Source organism: Grammomys surdaster, unplaced genomic scaffold (genome assembly GCF_004785775.1).
Source record: "Grammomys surdaster isolate TR1022 unplaced genomic scaffold, NIH_TR_1.0 140, whole genome shotgun sequence".
NCBI classification, from domain to species: Eukaryota; Metazoa; Chordata; class Mammalia; order Rodentia; family Muridae; genus Grammomys; species Grammomys surdaster.
This window is the reverse complement of record NW_021604598.1, coordinates 7,528,078-7,552,506: the sequence shown is the minus strand read 5'-3', so window position 1 is coordinate 7,552,506 and position 24,429 is coordinate 7,528,078. Positions and strand designations below refer to the sequence as shown.

Sequence of the window (24,429 nt, the reverse complement as noted above, 5' to 3'; positions counted from 1 at the left end):
TGTCTTAAAAAGCCACTAAGTAAATTTGAAAGCTTAAAAATCAGCCAGTTCTTTTAGTTCTACAGCTTATAAATGGCAGTGCCAATGTCAAGTATGAAAAGCAGGTTAAGTAATGAGTGTGGCATTTCTGAGTTTTCATGTTCCCACCTGAAGTGCAGACTTCCTGACATTGATCTTCTCATCTTTGGTTCTTTTTCTCAGCATTGTCATGAAGCATCTCTCTGTGGACCAACACCAACGAGTCACCATCTTGAGAAAGACCAGGCACAACCTAACATGTCACAACACTGAGAAGACAGGATTGGCTGAAACTCACTAATTATTCTAAGTTCTAAGAAAGGAGAGGTCAGAAAAGTCTTGAAAACAGATAAGACTTATAATGACCCAGAGGCCTTTTAAAGATCTGGCGAGGTAATATGTGACTCCTTTTAATTTTCTCCTCTAAAAGCTTCTGGGATTGCTAAGCACCTAAAAAAGTTGTTCTCTATAGATTGTCTTAATCTAAATTAAACTGAGAATTGTAAGATCAGTTAGTAACTCGTTAAGTAAGAGGAGCTGGAAAGATGGCTCTGTGGATATAGAGGCTTGCCATCCCAGTCTAAAAGTCTTGCTTTCAGTCCCTAAAACTCATGTAAAGAAAGGTGTAAAAATTTGTCTTCTGACCTCCACATGTGCACTGTGGCATGGCCTACTCCATTATACAAACACACAAGAACAATACTTTAAAAATCAGTTAAATAAAAAGAAGAACATACAACATACATACAACAGGGACACATGCTCCACTATGTTCACAGTAGCCTTAACAATAATAGCCAGAAGCTGGAAAGAACTCAGATGTCCTTCAACAGAGGAATGGATACAGAAAATGTGGTACATTTACACAATGGAGTACTGCTCAGCTATTAAAAACAATGACTTCATGAAATTCTTAGGCAGATGGATTGAACTGGAAAATATCACCCTGAGTGAGGTAACCCAATCACAAAAGAACACACATGGTATGCACTCATTGATAAGTGGATATTAGCCCCAAAGCCCACAATACCTAAGGTACAACGCATAGACCACATGAAACTCAAGAAGAAGAAAGACCAAAGTGTGGGTGCTTTGGTCCTTCTTAGAAGGAGTATCGAAGTACTCAACCAGAGCTCCCAGGGTCTAAACCTCCAGCCTGAGAATACAAAGGGAGGGACTCATGGCTCCACCTGTATACAGTAGTAGTGAGGTAGTGAGGGTGGCCTTGTCAGGCATCAGTGGAAGTGGAGGGCCTTGGTCCCTGAAAGTCTGGATTCCCTAGTGTTGGGAAATTCAAGAGCAGAGAGGCGGGAATGGGAGGATGGTGGGAGCACACCCTCATAGAAGTAGGAGGAGGGGGGATGGGATAAGGGGTTTTGGGGGGGAATGGGAGAGGAGGTAACATTGAAAGGTAAATAAATAAAATAACCAATAAAAAAACAAAACAAAACAGATAATGGGTCTGGCAATTGTAGTTGAGCAGTGCAGTTGAGACTTTTTGTCATCAATTTATTACGGGGATTTCGTATAACCCTCAAGTACAAGGTATTGTGGAAGAAGCCCATGGAACTTTGAAACGATTGGTGAGACATACTGTTGCTGAGACAAAGAATGATGCCGACCTGTGAGCTTGCTGAGTGCCCTGACAAGGGTGACTAGGGAACTGTATCGGACATATGTTCCTGACCCACCTTTGCTTGACTATATCCCAGATGGGACAAGCTGCCTTGCCTCAAGTTTTTAGACCTTTTGGGATAGAGAATAGAAAAGAGAAATTATGTCTCTTGTATTCTTCTTAAAGGTGACCAGCAATTAGGACTCAATCATGTACTGGTCTAGAAATCAATCCAATATGGGAAATAACAGTCTACTTTTGGAAGACTGGATCTGGACTTTGTCAGAGACATATTTGGAAGCTAACTGTAGCTCGCTATGATGTTATGATAGCAAGAGATAAAGTAGGGACAGAATCTGGATTTCAAACAAAGGTTAGTGCATGCTTTAAGGCTCTTTTAATTGTCAAGCTAAAATTGGTTTTGTCTCTTCTATAATGTTTATTGTAAGTTGCATTGACTGTATAATTTCCAATTATGTTAGTGTGTTAAAACCTGGCACATCTGTTATGGGGGTCTATCAACCAGCTTTCATCTCACTACCCTGAGTATTAGAAAACCTTGATTCTCTGTAAAAAGCTTGAAAGTGCTGGAAGAAGTGAGTTAGGCTTTAAGCAGAAGCAAGTAGGTACCAGGCTTGATTATTGCTGGTATAACAGCTTTAATTACATTAATTGCTAGCACCACTGCTTCTGCAATAGCATTGACACAAGGAGTTAAGACAACTATTTTTGTTAACCATCTAGCAAAAAAAATGTTACTAATGTATTGAGTATACAAAAGGATTTATATAGGTATCTGGAACAACAAATGATGCTCTATAGCCCATTCAAATTATCTGAAGGAAGTGCAGGGTTTAAGAGTTAGAAGCCATCCCAAGTGTCATGACAAATATCATTGGAATAGTGTTACTTTTCAAATTCACAATGATTGTCATTATAATTAGAAAAAAGTTTAAAGACACCTGTAGGATATCTGACATAATCCTAACATGTCTCTGGGTGTGTTAACTTTGCATAGAGAGATTATGGATATAAACAATGCTTGCTCTTGACCTTTGATGATGCAGATAATGCCAATAAAATTTTCCATGAAATGAGGTCAGTATTTCCATTTTGCTCAAACCTCAGAGATGGCATATATCATGCTAGCCCTTCTTGTCCTGGGAATAGTTTTATTCATGCCCATCGTGTTAAAGCTTACCTTTAACAAATCAACATGTTGGCAGCCAAAGTACATGGCTTAAACCTAAAATGGACCCCCAGACAGAGTTATTAAATTAACAGGCTTGCAAGCCAAGGATGGGTAAGATTCTACACAGAGCCTTACCAACCTAAGACAGAAGTGCATTGCCTTTGATAATGCATATTCCACAACGGGTAAGGAAGGCATTCTTGTCAGAACTACCTAAGACAGGCTCAGTCTAGTTTATACAACAAAAAGGGGAGAGAGATGGAGCGCCTTTGGAGCTGCTTGGCAGGAAGCTGACATGGGCCAAGGACAAGGAAATGGGCTGCTTGGCAGGAATATGACACTGGCCAAGGACAAGGAAGTAGGCTTCAAGCAGGAATCTGACATTAGACTAGAACAAAGTAGTAATTTCAGGTAGGAATCTAAATCTTAGGCTATAACAAAGAAGTAATCTCAGGCAGGAATCTAAATATTAGGCTAGAACAAAGAAGTAATTTCAGACAGGAATCTAAATTTTAGGCTAGAAAAAGGAAGTAGGCTTCAGATATGAAAACGACCTTGGACTAGGATAGGGAAGTAGGCTCAGATACTTTGGTCATCCTGATAAGCCTTTAGAAATAGTGATCACGGGAGTGTTCACGTAATTGGGTTTAATGCCTTATTTTCTCTAGGACTACTTGTGTTTACTGTATTGCTTATTCCTCAACTATTTGCATCTATTGTATTGCTAGTCCCTCAACCTAGAACTGACCTTAATATATGCATGTAACCAAAATGGTATAAAAGCATGAAGGAAGAGGGGGTATAGGATAGTGGGTTCTAAGGAGGGGAAATGGGAAAAGGGGATGACATCTGTATTGTAAATAACTAAAATACCCAATAAAAAAAAAAGAAGAACAACACACTATAAATAACATGTTTTTAAAAACAGTTGTGCTTTCTAAAAGACAACAGTAGTTCGGTACTGTTGCATAGTTTTGTACACTCTGATGCCTGGCTTAGCAGATGGCTGCTATCATATGGTATAACTATACATTATGGGACCTCTGGGAAATGTCAATTTACTTGTGAGAAGATCAAGATAAGGGAAGCAGATGATACCTTGATAATAATATGAACATGTTTTTTGCGTCAAAGACCCTTGAGAGGGTCTTAGCAACAACTCCTCAGATGTCCTCAAACCAAAGATGGAAACTGTTTAGATAAAACAGAGAAAATTCAGAGGAGCCCAGGTAACATTTTGAAAGTAGCCAAAAAATTAACAAACTTTAACAAGCTTGAACTATACTCAACAACAACAACAATGTATTAAAGTTGTTTAAACCAGATATGCAACATTATGAGACTACTATCAGTTTACAGAGCATAGAGGGATATAGAAGCAATTTCTTGCCAATGAATTTTTAATGAAATGAGCAAATGCTCAGAAGACTAATAATCAAAGGTGACTTAAGGAAAGGAAGAAAATGACTACACCTATAAACATGAGGAAACTCAACTGGTTCGAAAAGAACTTCACACTATATGCACAAAAGCCAAAGACTAGCAAGTTCACTAGGAATCCTATCAAACGATGACACAGAAATGAGTGAGAATCCTCACCACCTCAAACAAAAGGGAGAAGAGAAGAATATACTTCTCTCATATTATTGGGCTAATATCATCATGACAACAAAACCAGACACTTCAATGAAACGAACCCTTAAAACTACAAATAGCAACAATCTCAGCAAAACACTAGTAAGTTGAACTCAGCAAGATTAAAAAAAGGATTTTACCATGTCTGCTATTTATCTCAGGAATTAAAAGGTTGATTCTAATGTGAAAAACCAATGAGTGAAAATACCACAGTATCAGAAGAAAGGAAAACCACACAATCATCCTTTTAAATGAAGAAAAGTGTTTGCAATATTGAGGAGTAAAACATTCAGGAAAAAAAAAAAAACAGCAAATTTGGAACAGAACGCAACTTCCTTCCAACAACAAAGGCTGTCCTGACAAGCTTACAGCTGATATCCTGCTCAACAAAGAATACTGTATAGCTAGCTATTGTTGGTTGTCAACTTGAATATATCTGGAATAGACTACAATCCAGAAATGGAGGGCACATCTGTGATTCAGATCTTGAGGCAGGAAGACACCTCCTTTAATCTGGGCCACACGTTCTGCTAGAAGCCTATGTATGGACAATGGGAGAAGAAAGGCTCTGCTCTCTACCTGCTTGCTCTTGCCTTCTTAGCACATCCATTCCTTCACTGGCACTGGAACCTGAGTTGTTAATTGGCTCAAACTAACTAACAATCGACTGCTTGATGAGAAAATCTGGTTTACTAGCCTGTGCAGTGCAGACTGGGAGACAAGCTCAGAACAACCCACAGAGGGGGCTTAGACTTACATGGTATCTTCAACAGAAAACTATTAAGTTGGTTGAAAAAATGATGGTGTGGGCATGCAACTTAGGCTTCCAAGGGTAGGAAGGTAAACTGTAGACACCTAATAGACTGAGATCTTGTTTGGAGACCCCTTCATTGATCCTTATAATAGTCATATTATTTTATTCACTCTGCACCTTCCTTCTTTTCTTTAAAAATGTATTTATGAACTTCACTTTCTACTTTCCCCCTACTCCCTTTCCACAGTTTGAATATTCTAGATTTTTCTTTTGCTTTTCATATCCCATTTTCTTCTCTCTTATTTTCTCCTTTCCTTTTCATTCGTCTTTTAAAACTTTCCAGTTTGGGGCTGAAGAGATGGCTCAGTGGTTAAGAGCAGGGGCTGCTTATAACTGTCACTAACTGCAGTTCCTGGGGATCTGAGGCCCTCTTCTGGCCTCCAAGGACACTGGGTACATGTGGTGCACAGACACACATGAAGGCAAAACATCTATACACACAAAATGATATAATAATGAAGAATTATAAAAATGAAACTTTCCTGTTTAGGGAGCCGGTGAGATAGCTTAGCAGGCAGATACTTGCTAAGCTTGACAACCTAAGTTCAATGCTTGGAAAGAGAGAAATGAGTCCTTTAAGTTGTCCTTTTACCTTCATTATGCATCTGTAGTATTCATGACTACCGACAGACAGACAGACAGACAGACAGACAGACAGACAAAACCAATAAAAAATAAAAACAAAACCCTTCCTGTTTAAGAATACTCCTACTCTACCATGCCTGTTGTTAGCATTGTGGGTAGGTGGTACTTGGTTTCTACTTTATTTCAGGAGCACAGTGGCATCCTTGGCCACAAGAGACTTAGTCTCAAAAATATAAACAGAACAACCAATGCTTACAAGGACATGGTGGGAAACACAATCCTGGTGCACTGCTAATAGAATTAACTTCCTTGGCTGGGCACAGTAGTGCCTTTAAACTCAGCATCAGAAGACAAAGACAGGAGAATCTCTGATTTTGAGACCAGTCAGGAACACACTGTAAGACCCTGTCTTAAATATATACATAGTAACAAACAGTTCTTAATAAAGTAAAAACAGAATTGTCATATGACTCAGTTATATCATATGGATGTGAGTTTTTAACCAAAAGAAATCTAACTTAGTACATAACAAATACACCTATATCTTCATGCCCGTTGTGGCATCATTCACAATACCGGAGTCACACACAGACCTTAGTGGATAAGGAGACTGTGGTGCACACACAGCTGGAGTCCAAGTCAACCACACAGGACAAAATGATGCCACCTGCTGAGATGCACGGAGCTAGAGATCATGTCAGGCACAATCCCCCAGACCTGGAAATGCACTATCACAGATGTTCCCTCAGATGGGAAATCTAAACTATAAGAAATTTATACACGTATAAAATATATGTTATTAAAGTAGAACAGGTCATATTTGGGAAGAGGCAGCAAGAGGGAGAGGGAAAGACAAGTGTGGGTACCTCCAGGCTGAGTCTGTTCACCATTTTCACGCATACTGCTGTGCACGGAGGGGCAATTTCGACTGGTTAACACTATTAAAGAAAAAGATCAGAGGTCAAAGTCAGTTATATAGTCAATGGCATGAGCACTGCACGTTACTCAAGTGATCATGCAGCCAAAACAAAGCTAAGCTTCCCTGAGGAAGAAAGGAGCAACAGCAAGACAGGTGGGCAGGGGAGGCAGAGTCATTCTAACGGCAGCACATTGTGTTTTGTTTTGTTTTTTTTTTAAGAGACAATTCAGTTTGAATAATAATGATGATTACCTGTTGAGGCTCTCATTAAGGTGCCAGAGTGACTCTGTACTCCTGTAACTAAATTACCTGAAAGTAAGCATAAGAGAGAGAAGTATCATAAGCCGCATGGCAACATATACAGAAGCCACAGTCAATGCAGACACATTCAAAACTGCTAACAACTTCTTTTCTTTCAGAAAGGGAGTTTCCTATGGATCAGGTTTCCCTGCTTTAGAAAGGGATTTCAAGTGGGAGACAAGTTCAAGTTGTAGAATACATGCTTAGCTGTGTGAGGTCCTGGGATGAATCCTATACACATAGTATAACAACAAATGATAAAGTGGTTTGTGAGGGTTAAAATCAACTAGCGCACACACACACACACACACACACACACACACACACACACACGCATGCGCGCGCAGCCTTAACAAAGAAGGTGATTTCGTTTTTCTTTTCTGGCCACTCATAGTTGGTATTGACCCCTGGCCTCACATTTACTAGGCAAGCAAACCCTGAGTTATGCCTCTAGCCTCTCCCACTCACTGTTAATGAAGATTTCCAATATACTCTCAGAGGTGTTGCTAGTAGACAACTCCAGACAATGTGCAAAGCTGGACAGTGCCTTGCTGCGGACAGTAGGTGCCTTGTCTAAGCAACGATCAAATATAATTTCTTGCACAAAGAATTTGTGCTTTAGAAACTTCTGATGCTCCAATAATACAGTGTCATCCACCTCTCTTTCAGGCAGCTCCAAGAGAGCTAAAGCAACATCCAGAGTGAAAACCCGGTTTGCAATCTGGTGAGGCAGAATCAGAGGAATCCATCACTAGGAGGAAGAGTCAGAGAAAAAGTCTCTTCTGCATTCAGTCCTGGCTGTCATCCGATGCCAAAGCCAGGTCCCGAGCTTTTATTTGGACACATCTCCTACCTTGGAACTCCGTGAATATTTGTAAAGCCAGGCAATGAATGTGGCATACGCCTCAGAGGGAAGTTTATTAAGCAGCTGGACCAGGGACTGTGCTGCATATGTCCGATACTCTGCTTTATCTACCACCTGGAACAAATGAAAGAAAGATGGCTGGCCATCCACTTGCAGAATGACTGAAGCTGTGATGGAGCTGAAATTAGCAGGTGTGATCAGCTCAGTGATCTTTAAAACACTGGATAAATGACAAACGTTATGTTTCTTATCCCACTGAAACTTAAACTATAAGCCTCTCTGCAGAAAAGCATACAACTTCAGACCATACACCTCTACCGTAAGTAGGGTTCAAATGAAGAGTCATTGCTTAAACAGCTCCACAAATTTATCAACTATCAGTAAACACTTGAGAATGGAAGCTATTGAGGTTGCTTAGCATTTAAGAGTGCTTATTGATCTTGCAAAGGATCTCAACACCCACATTGTGACTCATAACTGTCTCTAAGCCCAGTTCCAAGGGATCCAGTAGCCTCTTCTGGTCTCCATGGGTAACAGTCACACACATGTGCACACATATACATGTAAGCAAGACTCACATACATTAAAAAACCTTTAAGAATTGAACATGATTAGGTAACTGATAGTAGTTTGTCTTTTAGGTGGTAAATATTTTATGTTCTTTTTAAGGTTCTTATCCTTTATTTATTTTGAAATTTTTGAAATATTCTGAATGAAAGAATACAATGGAATTTGCTTCCAAAGAAAAGTGTGCATGTGCATTCAAGATACACAAAGCAAACAAAACTAGAATGATGGGAAAGTGCTGATCAACTCACCACACGCTCCTCCAAGCTCCTGTGCTCTACCACTTTTCAAAATCAACAGCTTATATTTTGAAAGAATATTTTGTTATTAGCTGGGAATGGTGGTGCTTGCCTTTCATCTCTGCACTCAGACGGCCAAGAGCAAGCAGATCATGACTCAAGCCTACCTTCAGCTATACAGCAAGACCCTGCCTGAAAACACCCACAAAATCAACCGACCAAACCACCAATCAAAACCCTGCCTGGTTTAAGACAGCATCTATTTTTAAAGCTACAGTTCATGATGATACAAACTGATTCTAAAGAACAAACACATTAAGCACACAGTACCTTGGCACAGATGTGCTGCAGTAAAGTACCAAGGATTGGAAACACACTTTCTTGTAGTTCATCCACAAGTGAGCTGTTTCAAAGAAAAACACAAATCCAGTTACATGTACACAGCAGGAACTTCTTATGTCTGTGCCCAAAACCCAATACTTGTGTAGTTTATAGAAATCTCAAACATTAAACACAAGGTGGCTCAGCAAGTAAAGGCATTTGGCTCACAAGTTGCGACCAGCTTGATTCCCAGAATCCGTTTAAACACTTAAAGGTTTTAAGATAGAACTGACACTACACAGTTGTTTTCTGACCTCCATCTGTGCTTGTGGTGCAGGCGTGAGCACATGCCAGCACACACATATATGCACACACACTCATACAGGTGCATCTACACAGGCACAGAGCAATAATAATAACCAAAAATTGTAAAAACAAACTACCTCTTTGAGTTGTTTCAGTAAAAGAATTAAAGATACATTGCAAGAGGTTAGAAAAAGATGCTTCCTATGCAGTTCCGGAGTCATCACTGAGAAGTTGAGTCATTAGGGAAGCACAAAAATTCAATCTTTTAGCTATAATAAACTTCACAGTAAGATGTAAAATGCATCACTTCAGGATAAATCAGGAGGACATAGTGCCACCTTGTGTCTGTTCAATGAGGTGCTATTAGTTTAATGTATTCTCCTACTAGAAGTTTTACTATTTGATTTATACCATTATATAAACATTCAACAGGCAATTTGACAAACTCTTTATGTTTTTGTTTTATCTGAAACAAGGACTCTCTATGTAGCCCAGGCTGTCCTGGTACTCACAGTGTAGACCAGGCTGGTCTTGAACTCACAGAGATCAGCCTGCCTCTGCCTCCCTAGTACTGAGATTAAAGGCATGTGCCATGAAGTCATATGAAAAAAACATTTCTACCTAACACATCCTAGATATTTAATGTATTAAAAATTGTTTCTCTGAAGCTAGTCAATGAGATGACTCAGTGGATAAAGGCACTGGCCAGTAAAGATTGGTGACCTGAATTCAATCACTAGGACTCACGCTGGGAAAGGAGAGAACCAATTCCCCTAAGCATGCATACACACAGACACTCACGCACACAGACACACACACAGACACGCACTCATGCACACACACACACATGCACACACACAAAAGAGGAGGAAGAAGAAGAAGATGATGATGATGACATTGACAAAGAAGGAATCCTAGCCAGGCACTGGTGGTTCACACCTGCAGACCCAGCACTCAGGAGGCTGAGGTAGGAGGATTCTCAGAAGGTGCAGGCCAGGCTGGTCTACATAGTGAGATCTAGTCCAGCCTTGGCAACAGTGAGAGACTGTTTCAAACAAGGCCAATCCTATCGCGAGACACTTGCTCAACGACAAGATGGTATCAGTCAGTGCCAGTATCTCCATCCACACCCCAGGAATGAAGCCTGCAGGCATGCGCCCCAAGTAATCAGTGGTGGAGCAATGAGAATGGAAGACACAGTGAACGTACCTTTCCCAGGAAAGCTAAGAGGGGACTTTTAGGTGGAGCCAAGCATCATGGCAGAGAACATAGTCTGTCAGTCATAAGAAACTAAGCAACCTCCTCACTCTCACCCTTCAGCAAGTCCTTCTTGACGTAGAGGATGGAAGAGAAAAGTGAGAACAAAAAAAAAAATGTGCAGGGAACAGAAACATAAGTAGAGAGAAAACAGTGGAGGTGGCGATGGGCCTCCTGTCCTGGAGAAGGGATGCCTGAGCGGACACTGGCAGGAGTGGGCAGCCGACTACACAAATGACGGAATCAGGCTGGAGCCTGACTCTGGCTCAAGAACTACAGATTCACTGTGTCCTTAACAATGCCCTAACATGGAAGCTGTCAAATGTGACTCAGGCAGAGGAAACTGATAGGCCACAAAGTGCTTGACCCACAAACCCACCACTGGTCTGACATTCCAATGCCACAAGAGTCAGGCTGTGGTTAGTGAGGGGCCCAGACTTTCAAGGGAGAGTGATCTACAAGAAAAATTCAAGATATATGCACTTTACCTGACAAACTGGACTGCTTGGTTTCTACAATTGATGACTTGTGAGGTTATGGCAAGGGGGGCACAACGGGACCTTTCCCCTACTTCTAACATCAATATCACATTTAGCATTTGATGGAAAATAGAACCAATAACCTAAAAGAGAAAAGGAAATTTGATTTAAACTATGACAGAGAATCCAGTGGTCTCATGGATTTTGCTGCTAACTACTAGGGTTGTGTTTCTTGGGCAACGACCAGGTATTCAGGAAGTACAAGCTATACCATATACATTAAGTTATTTACATTAATACGTTACAACAGGTAACTTTAAGAATACAATCTTGTTTCCATAATGTCTTCACGTCATTACACAAAATATAGGGTATGTGGCAAACTATAATTCATTAATAGTCAATATTAATATTACCATATATTAAAAGGGAATACACTTGTATTTTATGAAACATCCAATATATTATCCCATATAATATATTTATCTGACATTAAAAATTCCAGTAAATACTGAAAACACTTTCATATATTTAACTGGACAGAAGAATCTGAAGTATCTGAACAATTCTTTGAGACAAGCAAGAAAAGAAACATAATTTCCACTGTGCATGTAACAAAATGAATTTCAAAGGTAAGTTGTCCAAAGTCAGATAATTAATGTTCTCCCAAATCCAAGGCTGTCTAGCATGAAGCAAAATATCCTCACAATTAAAAATCCTTAGAGACACAGTATACCTACAAGGGTGACCTTTCCCATTAACCGTATTTTTTTAAATGCTTAGAAGGACATGGAAACATACCTGTGAATTCCATCATATTCATAGTTTAAGCACATAGAAACAATAGATGTAATAGATTATAAACTACTGCATGTTGCTGGGCATGGTGGTGCATGCTTTTAGTCTTAGCACTTGGGAAGCAGAGGTAGGTGGAACGCTTTGAGTTCAAGGTCAGCCTGGTCTGTATAGAGAATCCTAGGCTAACAAGGATGACAAAGCAAGATCCTGTTTGTTTTTTAAACTTGTTTTTGAAGCAAGAGAAATTGCATTCTGTATTCAGAATTTGGCTTAATTTGGTGGCAATGTAGGATGAAACTTCCTGTCCTCCTTGTCCAGACGGAAACATTCCCAAGATCACGTAACTCACACTGCTAGCAGGAAGCGGATTGGGAATTTGAACACAGATGTGCAGAGCCCCAACGTGCTTTTAACTACATAGTGCTGCAGCATACTAACTATACCACACTCACCAAAAGCCACAGGAACCTGACTGCCCGTGGTTTCCTCAGAATATCCTGCTTTTATAATGGTATAGAAGCTTAGTGAGGTTCTCTTACTACAACTACAATGTTTACTGAGAAAGTAACCTATGGTAACTCAGAAGGCTGGATGCAGGCTATCAACACTAACCACAAATGGCAACCTAAAAACCTCTGTAGACTAGCAACAGGAATAATACAGATACTAACATGTTCTCGAGCACACAGGCATTACCAAAGAAACTTAAAAATTTTGAGTGTTCATTTCTTTTTGTTTGTTTTACTCTGAGACTGGGTCCCACTGTGCAGTTCCTGCTGGCATGGAATTTGCTATGCAGACAAGGTTAGGCTGGCCTCAAACCTGGCCTTTGCTTATTAAGTGCTGGGACTAAAGGCATGTACTACCACACCAGTCCTGACTGCTCTCTTTAGGACAACGTGGTCAGTGTGTCTACATGAAAGTGTTTAGTCTGCTCTCCCAGTTAAGTAAACCAAACTTTGTCTCCTCTCAGGAATTTAGAAATAATTTGTTGGGGCCGCCAAATATATTGGGTAACTACTGGGTAATGAAGACTATATTGCAAGGAAAAATAGTGACATTTTATTATAGAAAGAACACCAAGTTCTGAAATGATATAGTAAGTCAAAATGCTATTACAGCCAGCTGGCCCTGAGCCACAAAGCATATGTGCCAAGACACTTCCCCAGTGGATGTCTGAAGATGTGGCCAGTACAATCCTCTATCAGTTTTCCTATACAGACATAACTACAATACGACTTAATTTGTAAACCTTGCTGAGCAGGTATTCAGCCTGCCTGTAAAACTAAAGGACAAGCTACTAGCTCAACTAACCACAATACAGATTCACAAATGAACAAGAATTAAAAAATGGAACAACTATAACAATATGCTGCAATAAAAGATATGTGGTCGTGTTCTCTCCCTGAAAGTATTACAGGGACTCACTTCTCTTACCACACATGACTTCAGCTAACCAAACCTCTTTGCTTTATTTGGACTGTCCACTTTCAATTCAACTAGGGTATTAGAATATACGTCTCCCCTACCTTATTCCCTTCGCCATGTACTGGGGAGCACAGTAAATACAATCCATAGTAGGCCAGCTCTGATATGTGTTTTACTTCATTGAGGTTCCTAAAGAAAAGAAAGGGGAAAATGTTGGCTCATGGATTTGATTTTATCTTCCATAGCCTGTAAGCTTCTGTCTCCCTCTCTCTCCCCCTCCCGCCTTTCTTGGAAACAGCATCCCTGTGTGTGCTGACCTCAAACTCCTTCACTCAAACTACTTGCTCAACCTTCCAAGCAGACAGAGTACATGGGCATCACGCCAGCACTTTCTATACGTCAAACTTAAATGAAAAAAAAAATCCTGCTTCCATACTAACTAGAATAAAATAGCATTTCAGTTCTGAAAGACATCATTAGATCAAAATGTTGCAAGATGAAGGGCTTACCTGGCTTGTGAAATAAGAAATTTATGAGAAACTGGCTCGAAACTAGTTAATGCAACAAACACCTGGAAGACATATACAAAGAAAGGTGTGTTTTCTCCATTCAGTAAACACTAGAGATAAATACCAGCAGTTCTCCACCTTCCTAAAGCTGTGACCCATTAACAATGCAGCTCTTCATGTTGTAACCCCAACCACAGAATTATCTTCACTGATACTTCATGACTGTACGTTAATACACTGTTATGAATTATAATGAAAATAGTGTCGGAGACAAAAGGTTTGCCAAAAAGATCAAGACTCACAGGTTGAAAACCACTGATCTAGAACTTCATCCTCTGCAGTTACCCCCAAGTCTTGGGAATTTTCACTTACCTCTATACAAGTCTGAATGGACTGTGGCTTTTCTTTAAGAGAAAACTTGGGCAGAAGTCTCAAAAAATTCTTTAGAAGATTAAATATGGCATCTCGTATTTGAGAAAGGTCCCTGCCAGAAAGATAAATCTCCTCTTCCTCCTCCTCTTCCTCTCTTGAGAGTTCATCCACCTGAATCAGGAAAGTGTGCCAGTGACTGTGCTGCTGACTCACGCTGTCCCAGGGTCTCCATTTGCCCAAATGGAGTCAATGCCAGCCCAACTTCACTCACCAGAGCATCGGACTCTGCCCAGGTCCCTATGTTGTTCTAGGTCTTGAAGGCCAGAGTGGTTTGGTCTGCACTGGTCTACTTTACTGCTACAGTCCTGTTTACTTCTGTGTTTGTATCGTTTTTGACAGTTTGTAGCCCTGGCTGTCTTAAAACCAAGCTGACCCCAAACACAAACACCTATCTGCATCTGCCTGCCGAGTGCTAGGATTAAGGGTACGTGCCACCAAGCCCCACTAAGCCCGTCTGTCTTGGAAATGTCTCCTTATCCTACCCACTTCTTACCTGATAATCCTCTTTCCTAGGTTGTCTTCCTCTTTTTCTGCCCCTACTATAGTTATCCTTAGAACTCTTGGAGTGTTCCTTTTTTCTTTTATGAGTCAAGTAAGATTCTTGAGGCCAGCTCTTCTTCAGAATCTGAACACATTTGTCAAACATCACTGGGTGGAATACTTGATTGACTACACTGCCTAGTCACAAGGAACAGACAATATCCAGGTTAGTTTGTTGTTGTTTTGTTAAGACAGGGTCTTCCTAACTTGAACTCATATAAACTTCCTCTGTTATTCTTTGGAGAGCTGGGATTATAGGCATGCAACTCTATCAGCTTAAGCAAGTTAGGCTTAACTGTCTTAAATATGAGTAAGTCTGGGGAGATGGCTTCGTGTATAAAATACTTACTGTGCAAGTGTGAGGACCATAGTTCAGATCCCCAGGACCTACACAAAGGGTAGGCAGGCATGGTAGCCTGTCTGTATTTCCAGCACTCAGGTTGAGACGGGATTCCTAGGACAAGCAGCTAGGTGAGCTGACTAAAATCGATGAATGACTGTGAGCTCTGACAGGGGTCTGAGATGCCCTGCCTCAAGAGTGAGGAGTGATCATGAAGTCATCTGAGGTCAACCTCAGGCTTTATTCGCACACTCACACATTTGTCACAAACACACAAACAGACATGCATACAGATTACACACATACTAAAAACAGGCATTAAGAAGATGGAAAGTTTAAGAAGAGATGGCCTTTCCACCCGACTCTAAGGGAGCAGTGAGCCGTCAGTGAAGATGCACCATTTTCAACTTTAGCCCTAGAACAGAGCAACACTTCCAATGTAGCAGGAATAAATAACACGATCCTGAAAACTGGTCCCTGACAGATAAACTCATTTTACACTTGTCTTCCAGTGAACACAACTGTAAAATCTGACAAAGATGTCTAATACAACCAATATAAAACATGAAGAGAAAAGAGGGTTGAGGCGGAAACTGCCCTAATCTTGTATCTGTAGGTAATTTCTGGACCTCAGATGAGAAATGGTAAATGCAAGTAGATGATAGCTGTGCAAAGTAGAGGAATCAGAGTCAGAAAGGCAGGTCAGCTGGGATATCTGGAGTGGACTTCTGAAAAGGCAGCTTTGTAACACAAAAGTGACAGGATTCTGTGCAGGCTGACCACCACTGTGCACATGTGGGGTAAAAGTCCACCATAGCTCATGAACAACTCTCTCAGAACACTAGAAGAAAAAGATTTTTCATGCAGGGCTGACACATTTGAGCTCTGCACAGAGAACAGGGACGTTTTAACCATTCAAAGCATTTCGCACAGGGGAAGCATACCCTAACAACAAGAGTCACAGTAATAAAAGGAATATACTACAGGCACAAATTCAGGCCATGTAGATCAACAGAACAGAACTGAGGACACAAACATGGGTACACACAGCTTCAGCCATTTAATATTTGACAAAGATGCCAAAAACATATGCTGGAAAAAAGAAAGCAATTCAGCAAAGGATGCTGGGAATATTGTATGTCCACATGTAGATGGATGAAGTTAGATATGTATTTATCACTTTGCACAAAACCTAACTCTAAATGGGTTAAGGACCTAACCCTGAAACACGGGGACTGTTGGAAGAAAACACAGGCAGTGCCTGCATGCTACAGACGCAGGAAGGGATTTTCTGAATACGACTCATTTGCCCAGGAAATAAGGCCAACAACTGACAAGTGGGACTTCAAAAATCTACAAACCGTCTGCACAGCTGAAGAAGCAATCAACTTGGTGAAGGGGAAGCACAAAGAATGGGGGATCTCTGCCAGCTATATATGTGGCAGAGGATGAACATCTAAAATACTTTAAAAGACTTCAGAGCACAAAGAATCAAAAGCAAACAAACAATTCCAAAAATGGGCCAGGGACGTAAAAAGGGAATTTTCACCCCTGCTCCCCACAAAAAACAGCTAAGAAATATTTCAGAAAAATGTTCATGGTCCCTAGTAATTAGAGACACATAAATCAAAAACAATTCTGAGATTTCATCTTATCCTAGTCAGAATGGGAAAGATAACCAACAACAGAAAACAAAAACAAAGTTAGGTGTGGTGGCTCCAGGGCTACAGATAGATACCTGACTGGAAGAAACAAACAAAAACCAAAACAAACAAGAAACAAAACAAAAATGCCAGAGGGTATGTGGGCAAAAGGGAACCCTCATAAACTTTTGGTGGAACTGCAACTGGTAGATCCACTATGGAAATCAGTGTGAAGAATTCTTAAAATGCTAAAAGTATGTTGGTGATAGGCCCTAGCCAGCTATACCACTCCCTGGCATATGCCTAAAGGACTGGACTTCCAATCCCACAGTTATCTATCTGCTCTGCCACATTCACTGCTGCTCTACTCACAAGCACTAGGAAATGGAAACCACCTACGTGTTCTTCAACTTACGGACAATGAAAACATGGTACATCTACACTGTGGAAGACTATTTAACTGTAAAGAAAAATGGAATCAAGAAATTTTCAGGTAAACTAGAGAAGATCATATTGAAGTAACCTGAACCCCCTAAAACAAATGTTCCAGGTTTTCTCAGATGTGAGCACATAGCCTGGAGTAACTGTAGAAACCAGAAAATAAAGAAACCATTATCAGGGTAGGGAAGTGGGGAAACTATAGAGAGGGAAATTGCAGGACACAAGTGATCTGATGGGGGAAAAGGGAAAAAGGAGGGAGTTGAATTAGAGAAGAAAGAGGGTAAAAACAGCAATAAAGACATCTGAAACAGTAACAAGGACTCAGATTCCCAAATCTGAGGCTACTAAAATAGTTAAGTCCCTCATATAAAATGATTACTATCTTTGTTTCTCTTTGAAGCTATCTACATACTTCGTGGTTATCTTCACACAAACTACATATCTTTTGTACTTCAAATCCTGTCTAGACATCCAATACAATGTAAATGCTATATAATAATCCCTCTGCTGTATGGCTAAGGAACTGAGAGAAAAGTCTGTACATGTTCAGTACACATCCAAATGCCATAGGCTTACGAACACATACACTAGCAACAATGTAACATTTTCAAGTATTCTTTCCTTTCAGTTGGTTGCATACAGAGGAGGAACCTGTCAACAGAGGGCCAGAGGTATACATACCTGGTATTTCTAGTAGCAAGAAATAGAGCCCAGCAGCATGAAGGCCATATTCTCGATATTGCGCACTGGCATTTTTTTTATGGGCTTCCTGGACAAAGTGACAGAACAACGCCACCAGTGTGTTACTGGAAATGTTATTCTCAGTGAAGAAGGTCCAGATGCTCTGGGAAGAGAGTGCAAATCACAAGAGCCAGTGAGTAGATCAACTGGAAAAAAAATTTATAATGATACTTACGAGGACTTGGCATCTCAGAAGAGTAATAAGGAGAGTAAACACAGCTCAGTGCCTGCTTAGCAGACACAAGCCTTGTGCTGGATTCTTACACACACACACACACACACACACACACACACACACACACACTCACCAAGGTGCATATGCAAACACATACACATAGTTTAGCACCCAATTATAAATGTCTGCCAAATCCAAAGAGACAGAATCAAAACACTAAATTGTTCCCGCCTGAATCTGAGCCGCCACCACAGGCTTGTGTATTGAGTGCTTCTTCCCCAGCTGCTGCTGCTATCAAGTTATGGAAGCTTTAGGAGGTAGGGGTTGCCTGGCAGAATGATGTCACTAGTGGCCTAGCCATGGCTCGTAGCCATCCCTGCTATTTGGCCCATAATGAGAGAAGTACTCTAGTTAGCTTTCTGTTGCTGTATAAACATTGGGACCAAAAGCACCTGGGAGGAGGGATGAATTTATTTGGTTTATTCTTCTGGGCCACAATCCGTCACTGAGGGAAATCAGGGCTGGAACATGAGTCGAAACTGAAGCAGGAATCCTGAAGGAGATTCTCTTACTGGCTAGTTCTCTGCCTTTTGCTCAGCTAGATTTCGTATACACCGTAGGGCTACCCTACCTGATTATGGTACTACTCATGGGGGCTGAGCCCTCCTACATAAATTAGCAATTATGAAAATACCCCAGACAAGCTTTGGTTCCCCCGAGTCTACTACAGGTACCACCACAACAGACCTTGAGTATCTTTAAAAGTAACAAAGGCTAACAAATTGAGGAAATCAGACAGTGTGATGTTTCCTCCTTCCTTCAAAAATTAGGACAAGAAGAGCAAAAGAAGGGCAAGTGGTACATGCCTTTAATCCCATCACTTGGGAGGCAGAGGCAGACGGATCTTTGAGTGGGAAGCCAGCCTGGCTACACAGTGAGTTCTAGGACAGCCAGAACTAAATAATAAAAAGTTACTTTACCCAACACTGCAGAGTAGCCACACTGCACAGTACAAACTACAGACTGGTGACAATCCTAACAAAACATGGCATGGTGACACATGTCTATAGTCTTAGTCATTGGAAGGCTGAAGCAAAAAGGACAAGAGTTTGAGGTTGGCCTGGGTTGCCTTTTGTATTTTCCTTTCCTTGAAGGTCGTACTATCACTCCAAATGCAGTAGGCACCCCTCCTCTGACTGTACTATCTAGTCACCACAACTCCCCTGTGTCACCTCAGCAGCTGTGATCCCCTGGCTGCTGTCTCGTCTGCAGGGCCTGTACTCCCATCGCTGACTGCCTCTCTGTGGCCTCATTCAATAACTCTCCATTCTTACTGGGTCCTCTTCTTGTCCCAGCTAGTAACACCCTTGTCTCAGCACTTACTCACGCCTTAATCCATAACATTTTGCTCTTACCCTTTGGTCTTCTGACCCTTTCTAACTTCCAATCACACCCCTCAGGGATCTTCAAAGATAATCTCACCTTGGTTAACATCCTCCTCCTAGTTCTGTTGTTCTACGGCCTCATGCAGGTACTGTGCCACTGAGCTAAGGTCTTAGTCCTTATCTTTCTCTACTTATACCTAACGTGGAAATTTATGCCATGTCTTAGAACATGGCCAAAACTTTAGCTCTAAAGCCTCTATTAATTCTGTCTAAATAAATTTCATGGTTTTGGCCTTCCTCTCCAGTTTCCATAACTAAAACTGCAGATGGTACCATTCACCCTCATTACATACTATTCCAGCAGCCTCCCAAGGGATCTCCTGGTGCAGTTGTTCCCACTATAGTCTGTCTATGGGGAAGAACATTTGTTCTAAAACAGATCTAGTCACACTGTGAGTTAATATATTAATATCTGCCCTGCCCTTCCTCAGTGATAGACCCTTATCTCAAATCATAAGATGAAATAACCCCTTCCCTTCCAAACTGCCTTTGGTCATGGTGCTTTATCACAGCAAGAGACCTAGTAATAGGACAGCATTTCACATCACCTGTAGTCTATTGTCAGTCTAACTTACTGCCCTATGTCTCCCATGACTTAAAAAGTCTGAATGCCAATCATAACAGTCATAATTCTCAACATTCCTTGCATATTCCCCCTGTGTCTCAACCCCACCCCTAGTTTCTACAGTACTCATTAAAATGCTTAGTATTACTCTAAAAGGATGTTTAATTCAATGGAACTACAACTCAGTGATCCCCCTGCCTCTGCCTCCTAAGCACTGGGATTAGAGGTGTACACTATCACATTTACCTTGAATTAAGACTTTCTTATTCTGTTTCTTAGCCTTTTGGGTTTTGCTTTTTCTCCCTTATAAAACTTTGTTAATTACATTTCTTTATTTGCTTATTGTGTATATGCTGAACACTTGTGAATTTACCACAGCACACATGTGGAGGTCAAAAGGACAATGGCAGGAATTGGTTCTCTCTTTCTATCATGTGTGTCCTGAGAATCAACGTCAATTTATTAGGCATTGTAGCAAGCACCTTTATCCACTGAGCGCTGAGCCACCAGCCCTCTAGAAGGCCCCTTTGATTTTTTTTTTTTTGAGAGTTAAATTTTTTTTTTATAGAGGATCTTCTTTATAGCCCAGGCTGGCTGTATATTTGTAGCAACAATCCCCTCATCCTCCCAAGTTCTGGGATTATGGGTATGTGCTACTATGACTGCTTCTCATTTATTTGGGTTTTTATTTACTGTTTGTTTGTTTTGTTTTGTTTTGTTTGAGACAGGGTCTCACTATGTAGCTGTGGCTGTTCTGGACTCACTCTGTTAGACCAGGATATCCTCAAAGTCACAGAGATCTGTCTGCCTCTGCCTCTTAAGTGCTGGGACTGAAGGCATGCACCACCATGTCTAGCTGACTTGCTTCTTTTTAAAAAGAAGTTCATGATCTCAGTGTTAATAAGCTCACGAAAGCTGGGGAGATGCCTCAGTGGACACAGGACTTGGCTCACAAACCATGCCTGTCTCATTCTTCGTTTGGAGTCTCAGAATCCATGTGAAATAGCAGAGACAGCCGGACAATGGTGGCGCACGCCTTTAATCCCAGCACTTGGGAGGCAGAGGCAGGTGGATTTCTGAGTTAGAGAGTTTGAGGCTAGCCTGGTCTACAGAGTGAGTTCCAGGACAGCCAGGGCTACAAAGAGAAACCCTGTCTCGGAAAAAACAAAACAAAACAAAAAAACCAAAAAAAAAAAAAAAAAAAAAAAGAAAAGAAAAGAAAAAAGAAAGAAAGAAATAGCAGAGACAGCCAAGATTCCTGAAGGAATTCCAAACTATCGAGGGACCTAGTGGTTATTACTCAAAGAAAAAGGTGGAAGGCATTTGAGAACTGAGATTAAGTTATCCGCTGACATTTCTAATACCCAGTAGAACACAGTATTAGGTGTGTAAACCACCTAACCACTTTTCAGTCTAATACAAGCTTTCTTAAAGCTACGGTATGCCTGAATTGTTATTTCACTTTCAGAGTCTTTTCCCTTGGTTTGTCTGGCTCTCTTCCTTTTTGCTGCTTCATCCTTTAAACTGCTATTGTAAAAAGGCAAAGCTACTAGGACTGTCCAGTGAGCAAAGCAGAGTTTTCGCATTAGTCTTACCTGAGAAAATTATTTTTAACTTAAACTATGATGACTCTCATCCTCTGTAATACATAAAAATGGGTTCCTTGATTTGTTCATTTAACTTTTTACCTCTAAAGATCCACTTTCGCCAGTCGCAAAGGGGAAGAGGCTTCCATAGAGCTTTGTGAATGCATCTCTCCCAGTCTCTAGGATCTCTGCTACTATGCTGGGATCCAAAGGCTCAGTCTCCGTGAAGTCCAGGTCCCACACAGTGTTCACCCATTCTTAAGAGAAAATGAAGTAAAATGAATAAATACTCTTAAGCAAGTAAAAAAACAATCATGTTCAGATGCGAGGCATACTGTAGAAAACAGTCACCATTCACGTTTAATCATACAGGTGTCATGTAATAAAAAGAAAAACCTTCATGGAAGCATGGTGGCTGGGAGTAATCTCAGTACTTGGAAGTCTGATGCAGGGGGATTACAAGTTCAAAGCTTACACAGAGCTGCACAGTGAGCTCCAGACCAAACAGAGCTGCTCAGCAAGAGCCTGTCTCAAAACTTGAGAAGAAAAATATGATGAAGAAAATCTCTTTGTAAAATCATAGTAGACCTCAAAAAACAAGAACACAAACAAATAAAAACAAACAAAAAAACACCATAATAGACAGCTCATCTATTAGGTTAATCATCTAAATATACAAGGGAGAGGGCTGGAGAGATGTCTTGGTGGTTAAGAGCACTGGCTGCTCTTGCAGAGGACTCAGGTCTAGTCCCAGCACCCACAACCATCTGTAACTCTAACCTCAAGGGCTCTAACACTCTCTTACGGCCTCTGAAGGCACCAGGCATACATATGATGCGTAGACATATATGCAAACAAAACATTAATTCATGGAAAATAAAAACAAATCTAAGCACATCAAAAAGAAACATTAGCTATTATTAAATGTAATAGTTTCAGGGAATAGCTCTCAAACAAATGTAGGGATCAAATTTTCTTATAAGTAGCACTTATAAAAGACACATGCATCATCCAGAGCTTTGGCTACTTCTCTGTGAAAGTCTCATAAACAAGTTAACAAATTCAAATAAAACATAAGGCATATCACCAGGCCCATGGACAATAATCTCATGTCAAAATAGATATGTCACTTCCCCAAAATGTTTACACTAAAAGAGACAAGGCAAGCTTATACAGAAATACTAGGCGGCTCCCAAGCACACAACAACAATGAAAAGAATGTGAATTGAAGAGACAGCAGCACAGTCTTCCAGCAGCACTCCTCACCAGGCTTCCCGGCCCTAAGCTCAACTCATCAGGTCAGATTTGGAAGGCAGTTTCTGGCCCTGATTACAGAATGTTCATATAATTATTGTTATGAGTTAAGTCATATCATGTCTCCTGTTCTTGAGCCTCCAGTACTTCATCTCTAAGATGTAATAACACCTATCAATTTACCCCTCAATAAACATTTTAAGAAAATAGTTGATGAAACCCTTTTAAGTCCTAGATTGTAAGATGAACCACACAATGATGAACACCCTTAATACTGTAAAAAGTGTCTCTAATAGAAGAAAGCCTACTGAGTTTTTCATCATACAGCACACTAATATGCTAACTTGACCACTACCACATAGCTAATCTGTTTATTACTGGCACTATATAATTTTTGTGAGAGATAATGTGTATAAGATACCAAAAGTTGTACTAGCTATAAAACTCTCATTGAATAAACAACTATATATTTTTATAATACTATGTCAACACAGTAATAGATACATGTGCACAACACTGAAGAGTAAAAAGGAAGTAAGTGGCAGTGAGGGGAAGGACATAGGGAGGATGACTTCTCAACTGGACAGACCACAGGAGTGCACAGGGTACCAAAGCACAAGGGCAAAGGGGTTTGGAAACAGAACAGTCACAACACAGAGTCTGGGTGGAGAGAGTCAGAATCAGCATTAGTATCTGTTCATCAATTACTGTACCCCAGGCACAAAGTTCAACTGGACAAAAATCCTGTTAGGTATTATAAACATTTGACAGACAAGGAAACCAAGGCCTATCCAGGCCAACCTGTCCAATGGTAGCTAAAGCACCACCATCACCAGCTAACTGAAGCATCTCTGATGCCAAAGGTAATACTTGTAGAAAAGAAGACAGAAGAGAACAGAGAAAGTTCTGTTACATGAAAGCCAGCCCTGGGCCCAGGGGGAGTACAGATCTACTCTCAATTGTTCCACAATGCAGCCTGCTTCCCTGCCTGACAGGATCAAGGGTAGCATCTCTCCATCTGTCACACATGACTACTGAAAGGGCCCCAAGTTGGGCAAGCAACTCCACTCCCTGCACAGTTATTGCTAGGGGGAGATGAACATGGTGTTCAGGGAGGCATAATTACCTAAACTTGGATCAATCTTAAACTTTCCATGGGTGCTACTGTCACTAATGTGTCAGCTTGCTCTTACAGCCTTCTTCCAGAGGCCCACAAGTGCTGAATAATCTTATAGTTGACATAATCTTACACTCACTTTCCAGTGAGTGAAATAAACTCTATCATCTGTTTTCCTCCCATTTCATCCTAGAGCTTGAAACTGCTGGGAGTTTCAACACCTCTCATGTCTGATATATAGTGTATATGCTATGCTAAATCATTAAGACCTACCCGTCTCTCCTGTCTCTGAAAAATCACGCC

The 24,429-nt window shown here is 40.8% G+C and overlaps 1 protein-coding gene across 1 annotated transcript in view; it reads right to left on the bottom strand.

Moving 5' to 3' along the window:
- The window catches only part of Ncapd3 (non-SMC condensin II complex subunit D3), a 67,801-nt gene that overhangs the window by 41,024 nt on the left and 2,348 nt on the right, over positions 1-24,429 (bottom strand). The window contains exons 2-14 of the mRNA XM_028763931.1: positions 21,858-22,012; positions 17,925-18,087; positions 14,773-14,957; positions 14,220-14,390; positions 13,848-13,909; positions 13,440-13,527; positions 11,122-11,255; positions 9,080-9,152; positions 7,932-8,057; positions 7,547-7,799; positions 7,031-7,087; positions 6,726-6,797; positions 148-221 (exon numbers count right to left, since the gene is read on the bottom strand). Coding sequence (XP_028619764.1) covers positions 148-221; positions 6,726-6,797; positions 7,031-7,087; positions 7,547-7,799; positions 7,932-8,057; positions 9,080-9,152; positions 11,122-11,255; positions 13,440-13,527; positions 13,848-13,909; positions 14,220-14,390; positions 14,773-14,957; positions 17,925-18,087; positions 21,858-22,012 — 1,613 coding nt within the window. The remainder of the gene's footprint in view (positions 1-147; positions 222-6,725; positions 6,798-7,030; positions 7,088-7,546; positions 7,800-7,931; positions 8,058-9,079; positions 9,153-11,121; positions 11,256-13,439; positions 13,528-13,847; positions 13,910-14,219; positions 14,391-14,772; positions 14,958-17,924; positions 18,088-21,857; positions 22,013-24,429) is intronic.